The sequence below is a fragment of the Melozone crissalis genome, unplaced genomic scaffold (assembly GCF_028551555.1).
Source record: "Melozone crissalis strain CALT ecotype California unplaced genomic scaffold, PUWL_Pcris_2 ptg000027l_1, whole genome shotgun sequence".
Taxonomy (NCBI): domain Eukaryota; kingdom Metazoa; phylum Chordata; class Aves; order Passeriformes; family Passerellidae; genus Melozone; species Melozone crissalis.
The window spans coordinates 9,709,636-9,737,274 of NW_026535805.1; the positions used below are offsets into that span (position 1 = coordinate 9,709,636).

The window sequence follows — 27,639 nt, forward strand, 5'->3', positions numbered from 1 at the left end:
CGGGCGCGGCGGCGGCGGCGGGGCCGGGCCGTGCGGGCCGGGTCCCGGGCGGAGGGGGCCGGCCCTGCCCCCGCGGCCGGCGGCTGCCCGAAGTTTAAAGTGAGAACTTTCTGCGGGCGGCGCCGAGCTGCACAGCCCCGCCGCCGCGTCGCTCCTGTCCCGCCGCAGCAGCCGCCGCTACCACCGCCTCCCCCGGGCGGGCCGTACAATCCTCGGCAGTGTCCTGAGACTGTACGCCCGCCTCGGGGGCGACCCGGCCGAACCGGACCCCGCTCCCCGCCCGCCGGCGCCCGCGGAGCCCCGCGTCCCGCGGGCAGGTGCTGAGCGCGCCCCGGCCCGGGAGGCGGCGCAGGAGCCGGCAGCAGCCGCCGCCGCGATGACAGCTGACAAGGAGAAGAAGAGGTGAGGGGCCGCGGGCGAGGCGCCGCGCTGCTCGGGCCGCCGCGTCCTCCTTCTGCGCTGCCCCCTTGGGCCGCGGGATCCCCGCCCCGGGGGCGCTGCCGGCGGGACGGCGCGGCCTCGGCTCCCCCCGCCGCCGCTCCCGTGCGAAGGCTCGACCCGGAGCCTTTGCGGGGACCGGCTGCGGCGTGAGTGAGTGTGAGTGAGTTAGTTCGGCCGGCCCGGGCGGGGACAGGGGCCGGGGAGCAGCGCCGCGCCGCTCCGGGGTAACCCGTGCTCCGTCCGGGCCGCGCCGAGCCGGGCAGCGCCTGCCCGGAGCTGCCCCCGCCGGCGGCACCGCGGCCGCAGCGCACCCGGCCCGGTAAAGGCGGCCCCGGCCCGGTAAAGGCGGCCCCGGCTGCGGGCAGGTGCACCTGGCAGGCAGGGCCAGCCCGCCGGTGTGCGGCCACTGCGTGTACGCCATGGCTGGGCTTGGTGTCAGCGAGGGCAGGGGGAGCAGGAAACTGTTTTTCAGTTGTGGACAGGGGTTTTGAAGGTAGCAGCACTCTTAGCAAAACGTGTTTTATAACTAAAGTTGCGTGGATGAAATTGCCAGGCTGTGTCAATATTTCGACACCTCCTCGCTCCGGTCCGAGGCGCTGGCCGCGGTGCATCTCCCGCGGTTCCCGGGGCTCCTCAGCTGTCAGCGGGCTTTCCCGGAGGGCCCAGAGCCCCAGCAGTGCCCAGCGCCTCGGTTGCTGCTGCCCTTTGCGGGGGCTGTAAAGCCAGACATTCCTACACTGCCAGAGCGACCCTTCCAGAGGGAATCAGAGTAACGCACTGGTAGTTTTGTAGTTCATCAAAGAGTGTTTTCTTGTTGGTTCTTGAGAACAAACGTCAAAATAAAACTCAGCGGTTTTAAACAGAAATTACAGGTGGAGATAAAGAGAAGAATTATCTACTTGTTGCTCCAAAGCTATAAACAATTCCTATGGATGAGAGAGGGTACGGACATGTGGAAAACTAAAACTAAGTGAATAAAGGTCTATGAAGTCTTGTAGGATATGTATTCAGTCTGATTTCTCCAGCAGGCAGGATCCGTCGATTATCAGGACAGATTACTGTTCTGGCCGTAGATTCTCTTTATAAGCGATGTGGTTTATAGACTAAGAATTTTATGTTGTTATTTGTCGTGTGTACTATCCAGTTACCATGCAGTAAACTCTAAACCTTGGGGTTTTGTTTGTGTAATAGCTCCTTTTTTATTGAGTCACCCTATGACGATGTAGTAGGGGAGGCATAGCAGTGTAAATCATACCTTTTCCCTGTAGTTCTGTTTTCCTCAGTTTATCAAAAACTAACATATTAAGGTTAAACAGTTACTTCAAGTGTATTTTGTTCTAGGTAGAGTGCCGAGTAAAAAAATACATGTACGTTTTTTGTCTTATGTTGAAAAAGTAAAAATTTATAGTACAGTACAATGTAGTTTATGTGTTAGTTTATGAGGCAAGAGGATGAAATAGTGTATATATTGGAAATACACTGCTTTCATTGTATCACCTTTTTTTAACGGGGCACTCAATCTCTTCAGTTTTACCCTCTTGCTTTCAAGCAGAGTGAGGGATTGAGCGCTGTCTAATCTTGCAGGACAGCACACTGAAGTGGTTTGGGGAAATACTTTTCAGATACTACACAGGCTTCACAGGACTGAAGTCTGAACCCTGATCCTGACTCTCTCACTGCTTTTAAATATCAGTGACAATTTTTCTGTTTCTCTCAGAAGTAGGCTAGTTGTTATCTGGTTCGTGGGTTTGTTGCGTAAATTAGTGTTTGTGGAAGAGCTGGGAGAGTGTCATATGAGGGATTTCAGATAGCTGGCTTGTGCCTCTCTGTCAGTGTGCTGTGGATATCCCTACTGGGGATGTACCCTATGTAGCCTGTTGAAACAAGATCGTTTTGCTCTCTTAATTTTCCAGTACTGTTATAGAGTGGGTTTATTGCCTTGAGTTCGACAGTTAGTGTATTTGTTTGCTTGATCTCTATCCAGATATGCAACTAGGATCTCTAACCTTACTTGCTGATAGCATTTATAAATCACTTTCACAGAGAAAAGGTGGGGCAGTGTTAGCAGATTTCCAGGCAGCTCTGAAACTATGTTGAGGAGCAGATCTCTTACTGTTAAACAAATGTTCTAAGGAAGATAATCTTTGATTCTCTTAATGGTCCCTTTAAGTTGAAGAACATCCTCAGGTCCTCATTTGAAGCTCTGTTTGCTAGCAGAAAAGAGCAGTTGCTTTATTTGGAACAAATGTTATGGCACTTTCAGTAGGCTGATTTAAAGTTAGTCCAAGATTCAGAGCTGAAATTAATATGATTATTCTTTTAACTTATTAAAAAAAAAATCTACACAATATTAGATACTGTCCTAGAATGCCAGTAATTAGAAACTGGGAGAAGGAGGAATAAAAGGGCATAACACATTTTAGCATATAATGAAAGCTAAGGGGAAAGTATCTGATCTGTACAGCTGTGCAGTACAACAACAAGTAGTAGGTAATTCCCAATGCAATTAGAGCAGTCTGGTACAATATCTTGATGTGGTTTTTAATGATTTGCAAGACGGTTACTTTGTTAGGAGTGGATGTTGTGGTAAATGAACGGTTCTGGATGGGCAACAGTGTCTGTTTGAGAAAAGTTTGAAGCCAGGCTCAGGACAAGTCAAGTACCACTGAGAAGGATGCATCATTTTGCTTCACCTTTTCAGTTGTGTTGTTACTTGGGGAATTCTGTGTTTGTTTTCCAGTTATATGAAAAATAAACCAGTTTTGCAGCTCAGGGTGTTTCTGTGCTAGTGGTCCCCATGTAATTACATGGTTATGGTCACAAAACCTATTGTGTAATGTTACGTAAATCCGTTTAAATTCTTCTGGCCCAGATAGTAAAGAAATGGGATTGCCCCCAGTTATTATCTAGGTAACAGGCTGCTTTCATTTACCCTTTTACTTTGGGCTTTATTTGATGTTGAGCCCCTCTAATGAGGTACTTTGTGCCTCAAATTTTGCTGACCTTTTTCCTTCAGGAGAGTAGTTTTGCCAAGCTGAGGTCACTCTTGGCTGTTCCTCCTCAGGATGAGGAAACTGTCCTGATGGCACAGCTCTCCAGAGCTCAGGTAGTTGCTCGCTCATAATGGATATAATTTGGATGTCAGGAACTGTGAGCATTTGGATGTGCCAAGGTGTTAAACTGCAGATTTCAAGAAACATACAGTCTCAGTTTTGTTCTCCCCAGAACGTTTTCTGTGTGTCACTATTGCCAGGTATACTCCCTGTTGCCTGTTATTCTGTGATGGTGGCGACAGATCATCTTGTCCATTCTCTTGCCAACCCAAGTTTGTCCTTATACTCTTTTAAACCTCACTTTATGTACTTTAGCTGATGGAGGTTAGAAACTTTCCTTTGCGGACTATTTCATAGATTACTCAGCTCCATAAAAAAATTTTTTTTTAAGTTTTATTATTGCTCAACATCTCCCCATGCATAGCCCACATATTTTAGTTACTTCTGTTTGCTTCCTTGTTCACATCTGCTCTTGCAGTTTTTCTTATTTGGAGTTATCAAAAAGAAATGTGATCCCCTGAATTCCTGGTGAACAATCTGTTGAAATTGGCTGTTTAGCACATATTTATGGTGTGTTAACATTAAGCAATTCGTATTTACGTTTCAGCACCACAAATTCAGACATTTCATAGCTTGCAGGTCATCTTGAATGATCCTGGCCACTCATAGCCCTCCTACTTTGGTATTGCCCCTTCTGTTTCTGTACTCTCTGCCCCTTCTGATTTCTAGAGATGTCTGGCTTTTCTACCAGAGGGTGGCCCAAGGGTACAGGAGTGAGGAGGGACAGGCTCACGCCTGCCCTGGCTCTGCCTTTGCCTGCAGTGACATGGAGCAGAGGCTGGGCTGAGCTCTGGCTTGGGAACTCCTGACTTCTGCTGCCCACCTCTGTGGTTTCACCTCCACAGAGCCAGAGTCTTTCAGCTTGGGGAGGACTGAAAGGCTTTTGCTGTGGGAATGGTGTGCAGTGTGAGTGCCTCCCAGTGTGCACCATCCTCCCAAAGTGATCTGAGCATCTGGGAATTTGTGTTTCACAGGTTTGCTCCAAGGGCTTGCTCTGCTTGTGCTTAGTGCTTGGCCCTAGAGCAATTTAAAAATCTGTCAGCCCTTCATAAACACGATCTTTGTGCCATGCCCTTATCTCTACATCTCTGTCGCATTTATCTTGTGTGGGTCATTAAGAATGTCTTGCATATTAGAGATACTTTGCTAATAACCAGTTTTGCATTTATGCTGTGAATTCAGGAGATCCATCATGTGTATCAAAATGGATCTCTCTAAATCTTTCTGTAATATTTTTAACTATGATGGATTCATAAACATTAAGTATTTTTGTTTTCAGGTTCCAAGCAGGAGCTGCTGTTAGGTGTGGTGAGAGCAGAACTCTTCAAGCATTAAACTTTTTGCTATTCTTAGGATAAACATTAGAGTGAGGAAATGAGCAATACAAAGGCAGATTGTATTTAAAAATAATTTAAATACTTGGAATGGTTTTATTCTGCTAAAGCTATTTGTGAAATGCTATTGTGTTAATTACTCCAATATTCATAGTGACATGCACATCTTAATAGTTATAAATAGTTCTACTCCTAGTAGCTGGCACATGGTTGACAGAGCCCTTCTCTTAAATGAAGAGAAAGTGCAAGAATGAATATTAATGCATCTGGCAGATTTTTTTCTCATTTATCATTCTTGTGCTCAATTTGCTTAAAAGACAATATAATAAAGTAGTTATCTGGTGAGGATAAGACCTTGACTGCTTATATGTAAAAAAAATAACTTCTTACATTTACAGACTTGCTTTTTATGAGACACTTTCTGAAGTGTGTAAAATGGGAAACTATTTTATTATGCATTTGGAAAGTAGCTTAATAAAGTACAGTAGGCCAATTGGCTGATAAATAAGTACTGTTCCAAAGTAACTCACTTAATTATGTTCTTGAGATCAAATCTAATTATGATTTTGTTTTTCCTCTGTGACTTTATTTAGGTCTAGAAAATTTTGCTGAAACAAAATCTGCCATAATAAATTTTGATTAAATGGGCATATTTGGGCCTGAAAACAGTTAGACTTGTAATTTTATTTACTTGACTGTTATTACAAACCATTTGGATTTGGATAGCATCTCTATTATGCTTCTCTGTCCATTGCTGTATGTGACACAGCAAATATTCAGTATTTATTTTATAGAAACTCATCAAATGTTTTGCCAGACAAGGAGCAAAGTTGCTCTAGTTGAATTTTTATGTCTGATCTTCAGTCAAAGAGGTGCCCTGGTCTTGACCCTTTCTCTGTGTGCTAATATGTGGAATCAGCAGTTTTCTTTGATTTAGGGGAATGTTTAGGGTGTTGCCTCCAAGAAGTTTGAAAAATTCAGAAACTTTACACATGCTTTGTGTTAGCCTATGGCTGGACGATTAATACTGGCTTATTGCAGCTTTATAAACAAATTGTGTGCATTTGGGCAGGAGGAAAAAACACTTTTTAATTTTGTTTGTGCTCTCAAGTAGGACAAAACCAGAATAACACAGCTCCTCAGTGGTTTTATTCCTGATGTAAATATGTTGAACCACCCCCCAAGTTACAAATGCTACTTCGTTCTGCTGTGTATGTATTTATGCACTGATTTGCTTTCAAACAAACGTTAAATAGCATTATTAAGTAGTGTTTTATTTGTGGGGAATCTGTAGAACCAAAGTGACTGTTTGTTCAAAGAGATTTCAGCAGCATATTGTGTTTCTAACAAGAAACATCTCTCAAACTGCATTTGCCTGTGCCTGGCTATTCCTCCAGTCCCTGCTTCTTGAGCATGTCCCTAAATCCCAGCTCTGACCTGCATGAATGAAACTTCCAGGCCAGAATTTGGACAGACTGTAAAGTAGGACTTTGATGGAGAGAGCAACCAGACTTTGATGGGATTTGGCTGGGATTTGTTTGCTTGGTTTTTTCATATATATGAGTGAACAGTGATGAGTGCAGGTCCGACACTGCTCTCTGTTGCCTGCCTCGTTCTTTAAATCCTCTCCCCCAAACAAACAAAACAAAAAGAAAAAGAAGAGGGGGAAAAAAAGTAATTCCTGATCGTTTTCACCTCCTTCTCCATAGCACTGGCAGAACAGAAGGCTGAAGCACAGAAACATCCCTTTATATTTGAATATGAAATATTGTGCGCATTGAACTAATTCTACAAATAACAGTACTTTTGCAATAACATTTTGGAGCCAGAAGAGTGTGAACAGTCTTGTTTTGTTTCAGGAAATTGTGTTATCTAAGGAAAAGCTAAAATTAGAAGTGATATGGGGAGCGTTGTGCATGGCGAGTTTTTTTGGGGAGGGTGGTGTGGTTTGGTTTTGGTTTTGTTTTTTTGTTTTTTTTAACAGAGCAGCTCTCCTAATGGATGAATCATGTGGGTGTAACTTATGGCACTTGATAGCAGGCAGTCTGTCTGAAGGTATATGTGTAGTAAGATTACTGGGATAATTTAAAAATTATTTGGAGCTACTGAAACGTGAACTTAATCTATTGTAAATATTTGTTACTCATTATCTAATATATCAAAATATATGTGGTTGGAGTTGGGCAAATGAAGGTAAGATATAAAGTGCAAATTTTGAACAATGGTACCAAGTGCTGGAAAAGCTGCAGATGCAGTTGGTGAATATTTTCTGTAAAAACAAATATTTTCTTGGAAAATAATTTTCCAGAGCACAAGGGAAGCAAGAGCTAATGTTCTAGCTTGAGCTAGACTAAAATGAAGGGATTGGGTTGAGAAATTGTCAAGACATGTGTAGACTGCTGAAACATTTTAGATTTGGGTTCATTTTTATAAGGTTTCCTGTGTTGCACTATGTTGTTAATTGAAAACCAGGTGTTCTAAATTCATTTGAATGAGACTTAAATAATTATTAATCACTTGTTAATTTAAATATTTTTCTTTTTTCTTTGTCTTTCTTTGCTGGTGCTACACTTAATGGTTTTTTTTTTTTCCAGCTCTTTACTGTACTGAAGTCGTGTACACATACATGTGTCTGGTTTGGTGGCTTGACCTCAATCAGATTCCTGTCCTTCTTTCAGGAGAAATCTTCAAATTTATCTGCTAAACCAAAATACTAGGTATTCCTTTTACAGTATTTACAAGGCCCTCATCACTTAAAGCCTTGAATTCAAAACAGTCCCAGTCTTTCAAAAACTGCAATTGCTTAGACAAGTTACCAGGCCTGATGAAAATACTTAGTCCTCTTTGGCTTGGGTTAGGCAGGAAGTGTGACTTGGCAATGACAAAGGTCCTCTCTAGCTTTGGTTGTGTGAACAGCTTTTTAAAGACTGTAGGGTAATTGAAAACATAGCAGTGAAGGCTCACCATAACACCTCACTGGCTCCTGACACAACAGACAAGAAAGTCAAAATACGGGAGAGATGAAAACAGCATGTTTACAGAATTTCTGACTTGTTCTCAAGGGACTGATAATTTCAAAGCCATGTTCTCGAAAACCTGCCTGCATATGCTGAGAGATAGACATGTTTGCCTTTCCCAGGAAAGGTATTGCTTTAAGTAGCAGATATTATTATATCTTGAAATATAGTCATCCCAGGTGATATCAACCTTTGGCCTAGTACACGTGTTTTCTTTACATAGTCAGCTTCTGAATCCCTTATATATATATTATTTTAGTACACAGAAGGTGGTTTGCTGAATGGTTTCAGTTTAAGAACCCAGTTCAGTGGCCTGAATAAGTTGCATGAAATCTTAAAAATGTGCCCTATTCTTCTCTTCTTAAAAGGCAAAACTGATGGTCATTTGTGGTGTGAGAGGCCTTATGAACTTTTTTTTTAAACTGCATGGGAAAATATCCATTAAGGCCTCATAATTTTGGTGCAAGTTGTCTTATGGTGTTCAAAAATTACTGTATAATATTTTCACCTTAGTTCTATTCATGCTCTAGTAAGATAAATATTTGCTTAGGTAATAAGCTGAAGCAAGTATGAAGTGGGATGGTTATTAGGCAGCTTTTATAAAGGTGGTGGAAGTATATTTTAAAGAACATTCCTTGTATTTTGTTTCACCCTTAGCATATCTAAGGCATTTACTGCCATAAAAAGGTGCTTAAACTGCTTAAGCTGGTATCACAGCTGTAGTCATTTGCACTTGCATTTGTATGATAAACTACAAAGCAATCCTATTCAGCCATTGTGTTTGGGACATTCTCTGGCTGCTGTTGGTCTTCAGGCCCTGTCTGTTCATTCGCAATTGTGTCACCCTCTCTGCCAGTAAATTCTAGGTATTATTGGGTACTTATTGTCAAAATACTTCAAAGATCTCTCAGACGTTAAGAAACCACCCCCTCTGTATTTCTGCACTTGTAAATGGGGAATGTTGCTAGGAATGTGCCCAGCTTTTAGCTGTCTGTGCAATTTGTATCCAAAAGTCGTTGCAAATAGCAGAGTATCTTTTGAGATGATAAGCATTGTTGCTCCTGGTTAGATTTTTGTGTGGCATTATGATGAAATAAACTTGTTAGCTGATGGCAATGACAGTGTCTTCAGACTCTCAGGTATTTATGGTGAGTATTGACTTAAAGCTGATAGGAAGTTTGCTTAGAACAAAATGCCTTTTGAGTGATCTGTGGAATGTCAGCATCATATGTGGATGTGTGAGAAGAAATTCAGCATTAAATGGCTGTATCGTGCCATGACTCCTTAGGCAGTTTTTCTCTGGAATATAAATCCAGTGACCAGTTAGAACTATACTACACTCCAGGTTATTTATTTTTTTTTAAGGTCTCAGTTGCCTCCCCTGTGTTTTCATAACCTGTGAGAGAAGATTGCAAGTTGGTGAAAGTGCTTTTGGTATTTTCCTATAGTTTTTGCCAGATGATTCTTCTGGAAAAGCTGCATTTGTCTAATTCAGTGAAGGTGGAGAGCCTTTGGGAACGGGTAAGCATTTTGGAATAGCCTCTGCATATTGCCTCCAGCATATGGTCTTTGGAAGAACAGCGAGGCTTTGCCTACTGCTGGCTGTTCCTGTTCCTCTGTTGCAAAGGAAAACAATGACAAATGTGGCTCTTGGTTTACTACTTCCAGTTATCCCCATATTGATCTGGGAGACAGTTCTTGTTGTCCTGTAAGGTTGTCTTGCACATTGAAGAGTGCAGAGAGTTGGAGTTGGGCAGTTCTTGCACATGGGATAGCTGAGTTTTGCCTGCAGAGCAGGAGACCAATGCCTCAAGACAGATAATTATGCTTGGTCTTCACAAAACAGTGTTATTTATGCTTTTTAGGGAAGGTAGACATTTGGGGGTGTTGACCCCCCCTTCATTGCTTAATGCAGCACTTTTATGTGCGTGGTTTGGTGGAAGATGACACATTTCATTGAGGGAACATAGCTTGCTTCAGCTGCGAGTGGGCTGTTTTTGTGCTGCAGCTGTAAGATTATCAGTCTGTGCTAATAAATCTGGTTCTTGGGTTTTCTCCCCTGTGAATGATTTGAAGGATGTGTTTATTGCCATTACTAATCAGAGGGACATTTTTATAGGAACATCCTTTCTGTGCTCAAGTTGCCTCAGTGCTTCTACTGGCTTTTTTACATAACAGCAAAGCCGTATCATGTTCCCAGTGATTCACAAAAGGGGACTATCCCGTTCTCTTAGGCTTGTGCTAGCTTGAAAATGAAATAGAGGCAAGTGCAGATATCTTCAGGGAAACTTTATGCTGGCATTTCGAAACAGCCATTATTTCCCATTTAGGAAAAACCAACCCCCCAACCCTACTTTTGTTTGTCAGCTGCATGACTGGCCCAAACAAAGCCTCTCTGTCATGGGGACCTGGGCCAAAGTGCAGTGAAGCTGAATAAAATCATGTTTTAGATTCTGTTTCTTGAGCTTGTTCACCACTCTCAGTACAGCTGGCTGTGAAAGTCGAGTCTGGTTGTTGACCTGGCTGCTGAACAACAGCTTTAGCAAGTGGGTCTGGCCTCTGCAGTTGCTTCTTCTGTCTCCTTTCCCCTCCACACCCTCTCTAAAAGCCCCTCGCTTGGCCCATGTCTTTGTTCTGCTGGGTACTCAGGGCATTGCATTGATAATGTAGCCTGGACAGTGTGGTGTGGCTGCTCACTGTAGTTATCCTAGCTCCCCAGTCTGGAAAACTGGGATGGTAGTACATCCTTCCTTCCACCCTTTGTGTGTCTTATTTATTTAAACTGTAAACTTTTAAAAATGGAGCCTTTCTATTTCTATGCCTAACACAATGCTGTAGATATGCTGGCAAGAAACTTGTAGAATAAACCTAATTTGAAAATGCTTTAATAGGAGGTTGTCAAGTGGAAGGAGCTTGGTTATCTCTCACTCCTATATTACCTGGTTAATTGCTCTCTTTACTGCAGCACTCCATATTATCCCTCAATATGTAGGTTACACCCACGTGCTGACGGGTGACCTCCGCCTTCGCTTGCTTCACCTTTGAATTTGTCCTCCTGTCATACAAGATCCGTGTGCAATTTAGACGCCCCAAGCAATTGAGAAGGTGGGGGTGTTGGTGGCGGCAGCAGGGGATTGCAACACCCTGAAAGCATCCCAGGGATGATAAACCCCTTATTCTTTCAGATTTCATCACGGAGCAGGCAGGTGAGCAACCCACGGGGCAATAAGAGTGAAAAGGAGGGTTTGGCCGTCACAACAAAACCGGTCTTTTCTGCAGATGGGCAGTTCAGCAGGGCTCCAGCAATCATTTGCTCTCAGTTTCTTTGGACTGAGAGCTGTAAGAAAGTAGAAGAGTGCTGACACACAGGATTATTGGGACATGGGTTTAGAGGCCAGCATACACAATCTCACTCACAGAGCCTGAAGCCTGTGGATCTTCATTCAGTTAAGGCTTCTCTTGCATACGGGTGCCAGGGTGGGCCAGAAGACGGAGCCCCTGCAGGGTTTGGTGTAAAGAGGAGACAGTGAGAAAAGCCTAATGTTTCAGACAGACTTGGCAGCTTTGCACACTGTGTGCAGGCCCTGAAGAAGATAGTGCAAGAGGCTGTGTTATCTGTGTAACACTTCTTTCTCTTTGCCTACCAGATCTTAGGACAACATCTCCCTGCCCCTCAAACCTAAATGTCACTGTAAACATGGTGTTTAGTTTACACACTGTAAACTAAAAATTCCAGCTTCTCAAACAGCAAATATGAAGCAATGAACCAACCAGAGTGACCAGCTCTATTGCTTTCTGACACTTTTAAAAAGAAGTATTTTAAAACAAGCAGATGACAGCAAATGGTGCTTATTCAAATAGAAACTTTTCAGAGCTCTTCTAACATGGGAAATAAAATGAGCAGGGAGCAAAGTTGACATTGCAGGTCACAGTAGGGGTTTTGGGTGCCGTGATGGCTAATGTGGAGCAGAAGTCTACCTAAAGGCAGAGCTGAAAGAGGAAGAGTGCCTGCCACCTGACCTATTAAAACCTTTTAAGAAGAAACACTGACAACGTGAAGTCATTGCAGAGCATTCCTTCAGAGGGAGTCATGTGATGAATACAGTGCAACACACTGAATACAGTAAAATGATTTCATGTTATATTGCATTTTGAGTAGATTACAGCCGGGGAAAGATCCTACTGAGAAAGAGCTCATTTGTTGAGCTGTGTGCTCCTGTTGGTTTGGTTTCCTAAGTTTCTCTTTGTACCTTAATTAACAGTTGGAGTGCTCTGGCTTTTGTACCAAAAAACCTCCATGTCCATAATATCTATAACCTTTATCAAAATGGAGTTAAGTTCTTGCCTCAGATCTCTGGGCACTGTTTCGTGAAAATGCCTTTGAGGAAAATAAAATGTCAGCTGTGTGTGATATAAACCTTCGTCCCTCTTGAAAGAGGGTTTCATGATCATTTCACTTCAAGCCTTAGCTGGTGGATTAAGCAAATTAAATACCTTTGCAAGGTATGAGGAAAGTAAAACAAGCATCTGTTCTTATACTGTTACTTGTATAGGAAATCAGTTCTGATTTACACTTGTAAGAAGGAATATTTGGTGAGCAAGTATTTCATTGTGCTGTGATTGCCCACGTACCAGGAGATGTTTTAGTGAAGCTGTGGAATTTGAAATCAATATACTGAAGGAAAATAAAGAGGAGGCTTCAACCTAGAGACATACTTGCTCCTGAGAGTCAAGACAATCTCCCTTTCCACCTCAGAGGAAGTAAATACCTTCTTGTGCTTGTGGTTGGAGGTATATTATAGTTTGCTGTTGCTGAATATAGATTGCATATAGAAAGTCTGGAGAAGGATTATGGCTCAGTGAAGTACTTGGATATCAAAAGAAACTTTAATAGATGATGAGACAGTGATTAGATGAATTATCCCCTTCTCGCTTGTTTCCTTAAGGGATCAAGGTTTACATGGTTATAGTGTGTCTGCCTCTATTTCTGATTGATAGAGCTGTAGAGATCTCAAGGATACTAAATAACTGGGAGCAGGTGTTGTAATGGCTACAGGGAAAAGTTGCAGCCACAAGTCCATTTCCCTGTAGAGATGAAAGACCTGCTATGGCTGAAGAAGTCCAAGTGCCAGCCAGCTACATGCTTGCAGCTCGCTGTGCCACAGGTTCCAGGATCCACCAGGACCTGCAGAATCTGGAGGAGTGTGTTTTTGCTAGAGCCCTTGTTGGCACAACAGCTTGTTGCTTTTGCAGTGTAGTTCACTGGTTAACCCTTGTGGTGTTTTAAAAACTTTCTGTGAGCTATTTGCCTTGCTATTTGGCAGAAATAGATACAGATAAAAGGCTGCTCCTTACTCTGGGTGTTTTGAGGTGTTTCAGTGTGCTTAGACCTTACTGGTTTTGGATGAAGAAACTGCTGTGCTACTATGATTAATACTGACACTCAGTACTGTGGGCTATGTAGACTGGCCACATTAAAACCACTGATGTATGCTTCACTCAGGCCTTGAGAAGTGCAGCTAGACTTGTTTCTGCTGGATGGGAATCTCTGACTTCAGCTGGAGAAACAACTGCACTTCTCAACAGCTTTAACTCTGGATCCGGCTGTAGAAAGATCTGTTTTGGTTGGAGAGGCCCAACTGTGTGTGCGCTGGTGTTGATTGTTGGGGTTGTGATTAATTTTGGGCATTGTTATACTGGCAGTAACAATGAAGGCATTGTCAACCACTAACATTTTCACTTTCCTGTGTTGTTGCAGTGCTTGTTTAATTATTTTTGCAAGAGCAGTAGGCTATGGGAACCTTTTCATGTGCAAACCGCAGTGAAGGCGGGAATCTCCTGTTAAGAGTTGCATATTTTTGTTGTTCCCATAAGCAAAGGTAATGATGAAAACTTTTAAAATTGGTTCATTGGCTTTGGCAATCGGTATCTACTGAAGATCTCTTGTACTTCTCAGAATCACTTCCCCCAGTCAGGGCAGTACTACTGTTTGGTTTTTGTTTGTATTATGTGTTTGCTGGAAGGAGAGTGCTATTGTGTGTTTTTGAGGGTGATTACAAACATAAAATAGATTCTCTTGAGAACGCTTTGTCTACTCTCATCACAATTGGTAATTGTTTTGTGTTGTGTAAGACTCTGCATGCTGTGCTTCTTATTTGGCACTATGTGTGTGTGAACCTAAAACTGGACTTCCACCCCCAGCATTTTATCACTGATATTTTAAAGGTGAATCCTGGAGCAAAGCATAAAACCTCTCTGAACTCATGTATTGCTAGATGATGAATGTTTACTGAATTAAGGCAAGTTTTTTCAGTCATTTCAGAAATCAAGTTTGCGACATTTTAATGGATGTCTTCTCCAATTAGGATCTGCGTGAGGTAGCTTTCAAAAATGAATAAAACCACCAAACCCCACTCCCAAAACAATTACTTTTGACGTTGACTAAAACAGACTAAAATAGTATAGTTATATGCAAGGTGGGTGTCATCCTTTTGCACCAAGTGTATTTTCCTAGGTCATTCCAAAATGCCAAAGGAAAAGGAATCCTTAATCCTCATATATCCTATTAGCAGAGAGCCTTGAGGTAGAGATGGGCAAGATGTGTGGAAAAAATGAGGCTTCTGCTAAACATTTTCTTTGTAGGTCACTTATTGTAGTTGAAATTACAGGGAACGTAAGAGCAAGTGATCTATTAGCAAAGCCATGAAAATAAACCATTTGCCACTTCTAAGAAGGGTTGGACCAAAATATGCCTCGAATTTTAAAAATAAGTGAAACCTTGGCCAAAAGTAAGACCCGGTTTTTATCTGCATTTCATCAGGTACATGGCGTCCTGGAACGCAGCCCACTGGCAAAAGCATGGGGAGTGTTATCCTTTGCAGCACTGGGAATGTTCTCTGCTGAATTTGGCGCCAATGACCGAGCTTTGCTTGTTAGCTGAAGTTCACACAGACTCCTTGCCAGGCCTGCCCAGAATGCTGTCTCCTCTGACTTCCTGTGGTCTTGCATAATATTTCCTTGCTCCTTGTATAACTGCGGCTCATTCTGGTCACTGCCCAGTTTATACGGCCGACTTTTTAAAAGGCCGGTCCTGCAAACGTGCGGCCGAGCCATGTCGGCGGCGGGAGGCGTCCCGGCGGTGACGCCAATGGAAGCACATGGAAGCTCCCTTCCACGGGGAACCACCGGCAGCGGGGGCGGGTGTCAGTGCCGACAGGGCTGGAGGCAATAAAGGTGCCTGCTGCGGCCTCGTGACGAGATAAGCGTGAGGCACGGCTTCAGATTGAGTGCACCTCTGAAATACGTGCTGCGGTGACTCTGATTTCTGTGACAAGCACAGGCCTTTATTGAGGGCGGGGGAGGCAGCACGCAATGAAATTGCATTTTCAGAACACTCTGAAATTGTTGGTATTGCTAATAGTCCCTCAGTTAAATGTCCTTACATTTGCCTTGAGAACATGCTCTGGGTATCCAGAGTGTTAAAGACAATGATAGGAATTTCAGAAAACAGTATTTTCATGCTGATGGTTTTTAATGCTTCCACACAAGTTGTTTCTGCAAGTCTGTGGTTAAAATATGCATTAGTTTTACATTACTGTTGAACTAAGTGTATTTAATAATGTTTACCATTTACTAGCCTAGATTGTGTGTGTTTTGAAAGTGTATTTCACAGCAGCTTGTGCCATGTCACTGCGTTTATGCTGATTGTTTTCTAAATATTTGTGTTTGCACATGTAGCTATATGTAGAACACTGTGTGTACTTACAGAGCTTTGTCAGTAACTCATTTTCAGAAAGATGTTTGTCTAACTTGACACTTTCTACAGTTTAAACACAGTTTTCAAACTGTTACTCATATTCTTTGGCAGACCTGTTCCTGGCATGGCTTTGGAAAGCTGAAGAGTAGAGATGACAAAATAGTCACTTTAGTATGTTTGTAAACTTACTCAGTAGACTGTACTCATTTTTTTCTGTTCTAGTTCCTAGGTCATGTATGATCTTCCAGTTAAATACCATCTGCTTTGAAGAAACAGAAGAATCGTTTTAAGGGAAAGCATTCACATTGACTTAGTCATCACAGTCATGTGAGATTGTGTTTAAATCTCATACTATCATCTTTTCCGTGAATCCAGGTTGTCATAGAAAATGTCATGTTGCCTACACATGACTTCTTGCATTACTGTCTTTTAATTTGATTAATTTATTATGGAAAATGAACTTTTACTGGTTAATGTGTGTTGGGAGACAGCTTTTGTGGTCACTTCAAGGCTGTAGTCTGGTTTGTTACCTTGTATTCTTAGGATCAATATTTTAATGGCTACAGTCCAGCTAATGCCATACTTGGAGAATTGGCAGAGTAATAGAGTGGTGATACTACTGACATCTAGGAAACATTTTATAATATTGAGAGTACCTGCAATTCTTGGGGGCACATATAACATATATTGCATTTTTGACAGATGGATGCAAAGCCAGAAATCCTGGTTTACATGCTGTTGGCTTGACCAAACAGCTCTAGCAGCATGGTTGCCAAATAAACCAGGTTAACCTCAACATATTTTGATCAATGATGGAGAAAAGAAACAAACTTGCTCCACAGCAATGGAGTTTGGAGTCCTGGATAAGCCATCCAAATGTGAATTGTGTGGTAAAAGTAGACTGATGATGGAGTTGGCCCTAAGATTAGGGAAGACACATGAGAATTGCTAAAGGTGTTGGGCTGAGCAGTGTTCGACCAGCTGGAGAACACATTTCACTGTCAATAAAGATGGATTTTCCCTCCAAATGGAAGCAGTTGCAGTTAGAGAGATATTTTAGGACCTGACAGTCCATTTCTTTTAATAAGAAATACGTTCCTCTGATGTACATCATTTTAAGTGATTTCAAAAAAATTGTTTTGCCTTATAAAGTCAGAGCTAGAAATCTACTCTGCATATAGAGGAAGAAAATTTAGAAACTCTTGCTCAAAAAACATGGGGTGTTCCTTAGTCCTTTTTTTGGCAGTGTTAAAAAGACACACGTGCTCTCTGAATCCAAATGTAGCCAAGTGTTGGAGAGATCCACGGTCACGTGGGCATATTCGCTTTTCCTTTTTCTTTGATGAGATAGAAATGTGCACATGGGCACTTGCAGAAGGTTTGAGGGTTTAATCCTCAGCTGTGTGGGCAGGCAGATACCCACTGCAGTCAGTGAGAGTTTTGTCCCAGTAAACAGCTCGGGATTGTTCACTTGTGTACATGTCCAAATGCGGGTCTCAGTCAGGTAAACACGCGTGTGGCTGTAATCTGCTCTGGGAGCCGGGAACACCCTGTGTCCCTGGCGTCACCGGGGACACGGCCACAGCTGCAGCTTCGTGCAGCCTAGTGTTAAGGACACCCATGGCCCCTCCAACGCGGGTCCTGCCGCAGGACAGGAGTGATAGGCATCTCTGGGGGCACAGCAGCCTCCGTCACTCGGCTCTTGGCACACGGAGATACTGCTGTCCTTTGGAGGATGTGTTAGCGCAGATACTCGCCTCCAAAATGCCTGTGCTCACAGATAAAGCACAAGGGAGCAGCCCACCTTGCACCGAGCGTTTTCAGCCTGCATGCCTGCTCCTCCCTGAAGCTGAAGAGCTTGCTTGGTGTTTCTCAGGCTGAACTTTACACCAGCAGGAATAAACTTCTCGTCTAGGGAAGAGCCTGTGTAAAGGCAAACTGGGAGCAGCAGAAATGCAGCTGTGCTCACAGTGCCAAAGAGTGTTACAGTGCTTCTCGTGAGCTGTATGCTGCAGCTGGCAGAGTGACAGCCCCTGTCACAGGCAGTGTGCAGGGGGAATGAGAGACTTCTCATACAGGTGCTGCTGTGGAGAGAGAGGTGCTGATATTTATTTTAGCTTATTCTCATAATTTAGAAGTTTTTTAATGGCGCTTGCCCAGAGGTTGTAGTCTGACAGCAGGGAAAGTAAACCTTGTGACATTACAGCAGAACACACCGTGTCTCATGCAGTGTGACTTGTATGCTGTCATTAGGGACCTGTGCACATGAGGGAATGCTGTAGGTGTGTAACAACAATTTCAATGCATATTACAAAATCCAGTCTCATTAAGTACTGAGGACCTCAGGAGTTTTGGAAGAGCTTCTCCTACTGCCTGATGTAGTAATTCAGAATATTAGAGGATAGGTCTAATAATAACAATTAGTACATTTGTATGTTTAAGTATGCTTAAAAAGCTTAAATGAATGTGGTTTGAAAAAGTGAAATGACAGAACAGTAAAATTAACATTAAAATCTAGCATATGCTATGGTGAGGAAGTATAGTCTTAGCCATACTCACAGAATATAGAGATCTGAAAATGTTCCTGGTTGACAGATCTGTCAGAACAAGCAGAAGTGAATAGTAAATGTTTACTGTTGCTTGTGGTGTATTGGGTTTTTTGTTTTGAGTTTTTCAAAGTTTTCGTTAGGTATGTAGTGTTGTGCAATAGAAATTATTACCTTTTCAAAATGTTAACACAAAAGTCCCAGAAAGAACTATAACATCTTGCACAGTGTTCACACTTCAGTTTCTCTAAACAGGAAAAAAAAAACCCTCGATTTTTTTTTTTTTGTTTGCTTTAGCAAGTATAGGAAAATTTTTTGAAAGATGAGCTTAATGCAAGGGGAGCTTCAAGAGAAGACAAGAGGCACTTTCCTTTTGCTGCTACTGGAGCCCCTGTAGGCTTGGTGAGGTTGTGTTTTTGGGTGGGGATGGCAGCACCGATGCTGGGCTCTGCCCTTCCTGCGGAGGGAGCTCTGCTCAGCAGCAGGGCTCTCTCCTGAGGGGGCTGCTCAGGCTGCTGCCCAGAGGGAGGGCTGCAGGGCAGCACCAGGAGCTGTGCAGGCTGTGAGCAGTTCTTGTCTCTGGAGTGTCGTGCTGGCTTGCTGCAGCAGGAGTTTCAAAGGGTTCTGCTGAGGCTTGGGCGTGTGCTGCACTTCAGCCATCAAAAGCACCCACAGGCACCGCTGGAGGTTTGACCAGACTTTCCTGGGGTCCATGCTCAGGGCAAGGCTGACAGGCACAGAGACTGGGAGAACATTTTGGGGAAGCGTCTCTGCTTTCTGTGTCCTCCTTGAAGTGGGCTGGTGGGAAGATGTTGGGCTACATCAGCCTTTCACCTTGCCTGCCAGGGATATTGCTGTGTATTCCTCTGTAGGAAAAGGTACACCAAGAGGAAGAAAGGGTTGATGATGGGGAAAACCAGATTTACTTTCATTCTATCCAAATCAACAATAAAACTCCCTCCCACTGATTTCAGTAGCCATACATGCTTTTTGACCAGATCTCATGGTTGTATATCTAATTTGTTAATATGTGTATGAACCAACTTTTAGTCTGATGTTTAATAGATAAGGGCTCTTACAAAATTCTGGTTTACCTTTTTTTTTTCCCCCCAGGAAAACAAACATTTGGTACTAGAAACCACAATTATTGCGTACCAAGTATTCAGGCTTTTCACCAAATTACATGTGGTTGTTTCCACAGCAGAGCACATTTTTACATGCCTGTAGTAGAACACTAGCCTTGGCCTAACTCTGGGGGATTACAGAGATAAGATACCAACCATGGTTAGCATCATCATCTGATAAACTGGAGCATCAGTAGGGTGCAGAGCTATAGCCTTGAAGGCAGAGAAAATGGTATTTAGGGCTCTTTGAAAATCTTGGTTTAGGGATTGCATAGGAATGATAAACAGATTTTTGCAAGGTTTTATGGGGACACCATTGTTAGCTTTTGCAATAATTACTGAACTGCTTTCTTGTTGCTTGAGAACTGGTACTCTCATTTGTTTGTCACTGTTCAATCATTGGAGTGAAGCACTTGGTAACAAATTGCAGCATGGGGAAGTACTAAGGCTGTCTATTTCAAGCAGCATTTGAATACTGAAAACATAGGTAAAATGAAAGGCGAAGGTTAATGATTTAATAACAAGGTCCCCAGGACTGTGCCTTATGTCTAGAAGGCAGTAATTTGCATTTGTTTCCTGTAGGGTGACTTTACTGAGGAACTGAAGGCACTTAGCATATGCAGATGCTGAAACTCTTCCATGCATCTATTACTATTTAAAAGGCACAAAGTCTGTGGTGGAGACTTTAGACATCTCGAAGGAGAAGGAGTGAGGCACTGACAGACAGGAGGGTGCTGGTGTAGGCAGGGAGTGACAAAGAGAGGAGATGGTTATGTGCCCTCCAAAAAGCTGGGGCGACACCTGAATGGTTAACGAAGGCAGATAGGCTCTGTTTAGGGGAGGGATGTTTATGTGCTTGATAGAATTGCATATACAGCAAATTGCCTTAAATGCATTTCATGGTTACCACTACTTGTATACAAAGCAAAACCATAATTACAAAGTTGTTCTTGTTTTTGAAATGTCATGTGCCAAACAAGCTGCAGATATTTGTAGGGCATGGTAATGTCAAAGATCACCTGAGTGTGAAAAGGATAGGTTTATGGGTGGCAGCTGTACTCACAAACCAGCTGAAGTGAAATTCTCATTTGTATCACACTGTGAAAACTCCACTTTCCCCAAGTATGTGACGCTGGCTTCTGCAGGACCTGCCACAGATGTTGTGGGCGGTGGGTGGCTGAGGACAGGGCATCTGGTGGAGCAGGAGACTGGCAGCCTCAGGCTCTTCAACACTTCTCTGATGCTGGTCAGGCTGCGCAGTACGTGCAACAGCATCATTAATGTCCCTTTGTTCTTCCCCAGTGCTGTATGAACAGCTTGGGGCAGAAAGAAAATCTCCTTATGTTGAGCTTGCTGCTGATGACAGTATCTTGTGAAACTCAGTAGTTTGTCTTTGCCTTTTTGATCATGCTGATAACTTCTTCTGGAAACACCTCCATTATATTGACTCTTTTACTTTTTTAAAGTGTTTCAGACAGTTCAAGGAAAGTGTTTTGTTGGGTTTTTGTTTGGGTTTTTTAATTTTAATTTTACTTTATTGGTTGATTGGAGGCAGTATTAGAAGAGTGAGTCCTAAGCGCAGTTGGAATGGCAGGTTCCTAGACAGTTCAGCACACACATCCTGCAGCCTTCCCTCTCCTACTGATTTCCCTGATGTTGTTTGAAGATAAATTATAGGCATGAAATAGTGTACAGGTCAGACCCTAGCACGAGAGCCAAGGGCTTCAGCTGTGGCCGAGTGGCTAAGCTCCCACCAGGCGTCCCCCAGGTTGAACTCGCTGCTCCAGTCCAGCTGGTAGAGCTCACAATCTCAAATTACTCAAAATTGTTCACTGCATCTCTGCTCAAAACAAACAAAAAAAAGTGAGCACCCCAAGTCTTTTTGTAAAGCTTAATAATAGTTCACAAATAATCCTAATACATTGGGGGAAAAATACACTATTTATAGAAAAATATGTCCAGTGCCTGCAGTAAGGGATTGGTTTTGTCGTGCTTTCTCAGCATGTTTTAAAGAGTGTAAGAGCACAAACTGGTGCAGACATGAGTACTAGGACTAGCTGAAAATGTGGCCATTTTGTGCTTTTGCCTGCCCTGTGTATGCCCTGTTCAGTACTAATGGGACTGAATGGGATGTCACTGGCCACAGCACTTTTGCTGTTATATATAAACTAAATTTAGGGAACTTTTAGTGTTTGTTGTGCACAGTGAACCTCTGGGAAAGCTTCAGCCTTTGACCTCTGTAGTGGGTTATGACAGGGAAGATTCGTAAGAGCTTGATTTAGACTCATCTCTGGAAGGCTGGTTAAAAATACTCAACTGCCATGGTCTTCTTCCTCCTCCCCCAGCTCAGTAAAGGTCCTCTTAAAATACATACTCTGACACTTCATTTTTGTCATTTCTTTGGGAGCCCTGTAGGGAAGGCTGCTTGTAAGGAAATGATTAAATTATATTCATGTTTGTGCTTTAAAATTGCCTTGGTGGTAGTCCAAGAAGTATTTTCTTGCTCTTCCAAATTTCCATGTGCTTTAATATTAATCTATTTTCATCACTGTGACCTGCCCCAGCAGTTACATTTGTTTGTAACTGGGCATTTAATGTTTGCCGAAGAGACAGAAAAACTAAGCTAAGTTTATCTGAGACTTTAAAAAAATCTTATTCTGAGGAAAATGAGGAATTTATTAGAAAATATAAAGACATTTGACAGTATTGGGGTAATATGTCACAAAGATGAATAGTCAATAAGCAATTATGGTAGCAGAACTCATTCGTTTTGCTTCTACAAAGTAGAATATTCTTTTTTTTCAAATACTTTGTTACCAGCTTTTAATTTTGTATTTATTGTTAATAAACGTTTATGCTTGCGTTATGGCAGCAATTTCAGACTGAACAACTGGTAATGGCATTATTTATTGCCTTTGAGAAAGAACCCTTTTATGTGGGGTGTATATCACAAATTAGAACTATCCCAAATATCTAATATTAAAGAATATATGTGTATATATATATATATATATATATATATATATATATATATATATATAATAGTAACACAAGTAGTCTTCAGACTAAGCCAGAATATCTGGCTTTCAGTTCAGACTTTGAAATTCTGGTTTTCTAATATGGCTTTTTTGTTAAGTCCAAGTGAAAGGCTATTTCATAAAAGAACAGAAGTGACTGTATTATTTTGTTAGAATGGTTATTACTAATGACTAATTACTTGCACTTTTAGAGCAGTCAATAATATTTTGTTGTTTTTCTTGCAAAGTTCGTTGTAATCAAAGCCATTTAACTATGGTTTAAATGGGAAGCCTGCTGTTTGCCCAGAACAGCTGGCTCCCTACATTAGCTTCTATAAATAAATTTATTATTTTAGATGAAAGTTATAAAGCAATCTGTTTACTTCTACTGAAGTAAGTAAAATAGCTGGAAACATTGGATGTTTTCAGCTAAAACATCCATCCTAAAAAAAGGATGAAGAGGAGCATTGGAAAAAATAAAGTCCTCCAAGGGTTCTCTATGCTTATTTATTATTTTAATCAAGCACAATTTCTCTGTGGTTTTGTGGTCTTAAGAAAACTGGAAGGAGGGAAAGTGCTATTTCACTCCTCAGTTTACTGAAATGTAGTATTTTCCTTGTTTAAAATATTGATTCTCCCTGATTGTCCTGAGATGTTTTTGGAAGCACATAGAACTGAATGAAGAAACAATATGAAATATGAAAAAATACAGAAACTTGCATTAACTGTGTGGAGAGAATAAAAGCATTAGCATGAAATCTGTTCTCCTTGAGAAACACATATTGGTTAGGAACAGAGACCTCAGTGCTACATATGCTGAAAATGTGGTCTAAGAGCTTTAATTTACCTTCGTCTGTCAGTGTTAATGGACAGAGCAAGTGCTGGAGCTGTTGTAAAACAAATCTGTTTTCCTTTTGTCTGCTGTGCCAGATAATGAAATAAAAGCTAAATTATCACTGATAAAAGTAATTTGCAGAAAAGCATTGATAAAAATATAACAACAGAGCTTGCCATTAGCAGTTTAACTGGATAATGTTTACTTTTAACCTACTTCTGTCCTCTGGTTTTTATTGTCTTCTCCCCCTTCCCCAACGAGGAAGGGCCTTTTCAGTAGAGGCTTCAGGCAATAAAATTATGGGTATACTGAATCCTGGCATTGGTTTCTGAGGGATAGCTCCTACTTTTTCCTCTTCTTTTTCTGTACTAGAGTATTGCCAAGTCAAAGTTTGTGCACAGTTTGAAGTGCAATTATTAGTATAATTTTATCCATCCCACCTTGAGGAATGTGTCTGCTAATGACAAAAACTGAGAAAATTATTTCTGTCATTACAGCACTGGTAGCTCCTACCATGAGTTACACAAAGCAGTTACTGTGAAGGTCTTCATTCTTGATGTTCAGGTGTGAGACACATATTTCCTTTCTGTCTCTCTGTATGTTTCTGACTTTTTCTTTTTTAAAAATATAATATTTTAAGATGGAGAAGTTTGAAGTTGTGTCCCAGTTGCTCACAAAAACTCAGGAATGGGAAGGCAAGTACTTCTGAGCCCCTTCTGAGTTTGTGTGCATGGTGATTCTGATGTGTACATATATGAATGTGCACACACATCTACAAACATTTAAATTTTACCATTTTCTTGTAAACCAGACTTACCTCTCATCATTTTTTAAATGCTTGCACTTCTTATTACACTGGCAATGGGTAGCCAGTGTCCAGGGTAAAATATTAGCCACAGGGTATGTGAAGGATATTTAGTGTCTTGCAAAAGCTGGACATGCTCACTGGTACATTTGTAGTTTGTAAAAGTATTTATTTAAAGACATTGCGTTCTGAGTGACCAAATAGGGAACCACTGCTAAACTCTAGCTGCAGTACTTAAAGTATTTTATAGTTGCAGCCTGGACACTGCTGTACAGTGCTTGCCAGTTTGCAAATGTCAAGGACAGTTACCCTCTCACATGCCTAAATTACTTGCTCCTGACCATCCTTCAAAATACCTGCCCTTTCTCCAGCTCCTTTTCCAGCTATTGCTGCCAATTTCTGTTCCACTGTGTGACTGCAAGGACTGTAATCCTTGGGAAGGCTAGGTCTTGTTGGTCCACACAATCTGTAAAGTACATTAACTCCTTCTCCTTACCCTAAAAACTAAGACAATGGCACCTGAAAAGGTGGGCAGAGTCTTTTCCTGTGTGTAGCTGTGCAGATTATTAGCTAGAGCACATAGTCTTGCTAGTCTTGGTCAGATAATTCTTTACAGGCCCAGGCTAATACAATGTGCAAAGATACTATTGTTTTAATATTTTATTCTGCATTAATATCTTGATATTTTAATGTGTAATGTGGGAGAAAATATCACACATATCAACTTTCTAAAGTACTTTTATCTGACAAAAACCTTTGTGTTAATCTTGTAAGCGATGTGGGTCTGTATTGTACTGTAGTGCCTTAGCATTTATTGTGGCTGAAGCTGTTTTTAGAAATCTGTAATGTTATAATACTTTGAGCGCTGCTTCTTTATTGTGCCCATTCTCTGGGTAATCCTTTATTCCCACTGCAGCTTCAAAGTGTTTAGAAGGAAGGGTAGGGTGCTATTAAAAATGTGTTTATGGCAGAGCAAATTATTGAATTCTTTCTTGTCAATACTGGTCAAATACATGAAAGTTGTCTTCAAAGGTGAACTTAGTGGCATAATATTTAGATAGCAATACAATGGAGTAAAAACAATGCCATACTGTAAGAAACCCTAAGTTCTAGTTGACTGATATAAATGCAAATTTAGGGCAATAACCTGAAGGTATGGTGGCAGAGGTCTGTTTGCAGTGTAGAGCAACAGGCAGGCAGGATGTGATGCACAAGGTGATTCTGTTCATGGCATGTTAAACACAACTTCAGTCAAGTTAAACTTTGAGTAACATCAAAGCTGTATTACCATGGCTGGATAACAAAGCAGTGTAATGTGTTGGCACTGTGCTTACACCTGAGAGAGAACAAAATGGAGCAGCAAAACTGACAGAGTGTGAATGCCAATATAGTTACAGGGGAAACTCTGCTGTTTGTCATATTTACTTACTTATTTGTGATCTTGTAGGTATGATTTGATGTTGAACAAAGCAGTTTCACTGCAGAAAATGCTCCCCAGTTCCCTGCTGACAGAGTGAAATAGAGAGGTAGCTCCCCAAACTACTGAAACAGTAGCATGAAAGGAAATAGGAAAACAACACCTCTGGTGAAAACTCAGTGTAAAATACAGATGGAGATGCAGAATTAAATCCTCAGGACAGCTAGTCTTAGGCTAAGCTCTAGTTTGAACTTCCAATTCACCTTCGGGGAGGAGGACTCAAGGGCACAACCACTCCTGGCCTGTGATGGGAGTGCCAGAAGCACACTAGAAAATGAGCCCATTTAGGTTGTTTAGGTGAGCAGTTGGACCAGGGATAAAGCATGTAAGATCAGAGATATTTGGGCAGACAGCCATGAAAAGAAGTTTACTCAGGCCAAATTGGAAAAGGCTTTTCAATAAATGAAATGGACTCTGCTTCACAGGGCAGGTGTTCTCACTAGGGGAGCACTTAGGAGGGCTGGCAGTGGCCTTGCAAGAACAAGGGGTAGCATGGGGCTCACTGAGCAGGTAGCCATGGGAACTTGCCATGGGTGAGGATACAGCAAGCTGTGAGCAGAAACATGGGAAAAAAATACTTGAGCATACAGAAAATGGATCCTGACATAAGGTTTGTTTTAGTTTTTTGCATTGTAGGGTTGGTCTGGTGTTTTTTTGAGGGCTGAGTTGTATCTGCATAGTTGCAGTCATGTATATTTTTATGAAGGTACTGCTGAATAGAAGGTACATTTTCATCTTCCCTTTAAAGTTTTTATGCAGTATCTTTTCCTCTTCTTTACTGGATCCCTGTGGGAATAAGAAGTGTATGTTTCTTGATGAAGCTACTGTACAGGCTGAGCCCTTTTGTTCTTAAAAAGTGTTATTCATGGAGTTAAACAGAATTAATCTTTGTCCTCCTGACAGTTCTCAAAGCCTGGTTAATTAAGATGATCAGTGCTTGCATAACTAGGACTTAACAAAGTCCAGATGTTCCTGTATTTCAGGCACACCTGCACCTTTTCCCCTTTGTGAAGCAAGACACTTAAGGTGAAAAGTTCTTGACTCCTCTCTTTATCTAATTCCAGGTCTGCACTTGGAAATGTTTTCCATATTCTTGAAGTCTTTCTGCACTCATGGGATTTTTTTTTGGTTGTGTGCTTTCCCTTTCCTCTCCCTAAATCTGCTGACGGCACTCCCAAATCTTTATCCCATTTTCTGAATTGTGTTATCTACTTCCTCCAGAGATGGTTTGATAAAAATCTGGTTTCCAGTTCTCTCCATGTTTCAGGCTTCTGTGTGGAAGAGAACACAATTTAATGAACCTCTGTTTGTGGTCTTTCTTTGCTTTTTTATATGGTTTTCATTTCAAATACTCCTCAATATTTTATTTCTTTTTCTCTACTGAAATAGATTTGTATTGAGGCATTGGAAATGCTATATCACAGACCAGTTACAGATTCATTCTCTCATGGCCTCTGGAATTATGTGAAACTCCCATTGTTTTCTATAATAGACTTATAGGAAAAGTTACTTTTTTTCCTTGCGGAGCCCTTGTTTTGTTTAAACTTTTTCCAAAACTGTTGTTTCTACCTACTTTCTCTTTTAAATTTTTATCCCTCTTTCTTGGTAGCCAAGTAACTGATGTGGATACCTAGATGTTCCTTCCCATGCTGAACACTCACTGCCTCTTAGTAGCTGATCTGGTGTAAGGAGTGTGACATGTCCCAGGAGAGTCTGAGAGAAAAGTGTTTCCTGTTTATTGGCATTAAAACAACACAAGAAAACATAAAGCTTACTTTGAAGAGTTGTGTTCCAATCTCGCATTGGTGCAAGTCAGGATAACCCCATTGAAGTAAGTGTGATGAGGCAAGAACTGATCCCGGGACAGGTGTGATGTGATTCCTCAAACACTTGGGAGGGGAAACCTGGCCTTTGTAGTATCACAGGCTAGTCCTTCATCCTGAGCTCTGCTGTGTCCCCACTGTGTCCTCTCCCTTTGTTCCACAAGTATCATTGTTTGGATGGAGTTTCAGGTGTTTTTTGCTGTTCCTCCTCTCCTTGGGTCCCCTGTTAGGGGAGAGCAGTGTCAGTATTGGATCCCTGCTCTGAGTGGGAGTCAGATGGGTCAGACATGGGACATCTCATGTCAAGTATGTTTTTCCCAGTGTTTTTGTTGCTGTTTTGTTTTTAATGCT

General features: G+C 41.8%; 1 protein-coding gene across 1 annotated transcript in view; it reads left to right on the forward strand.

Annotated features, from left to right (window-relative positions):
• The first annotated feature begins 209 nt into the window (after positions 1 to 209).
• Positions 210 to 27,639, forward strand: part of EPAS1 (endothelial PAS domain protein 1) — a 77,190-nt gene continuing 49,760 nt past the window's right edge. The window contains exon 1 of the mRNA XM_054280161.1: positions 210 to 402. Coding sequence (XP_054136136.1) covers positions 377 to 402 — 26 coding nt within the window. The 5' untranslated portion in view covers positions 210 to 376. The remainder of the gene's footprint in view (positions 403 to 27,639) is intronic.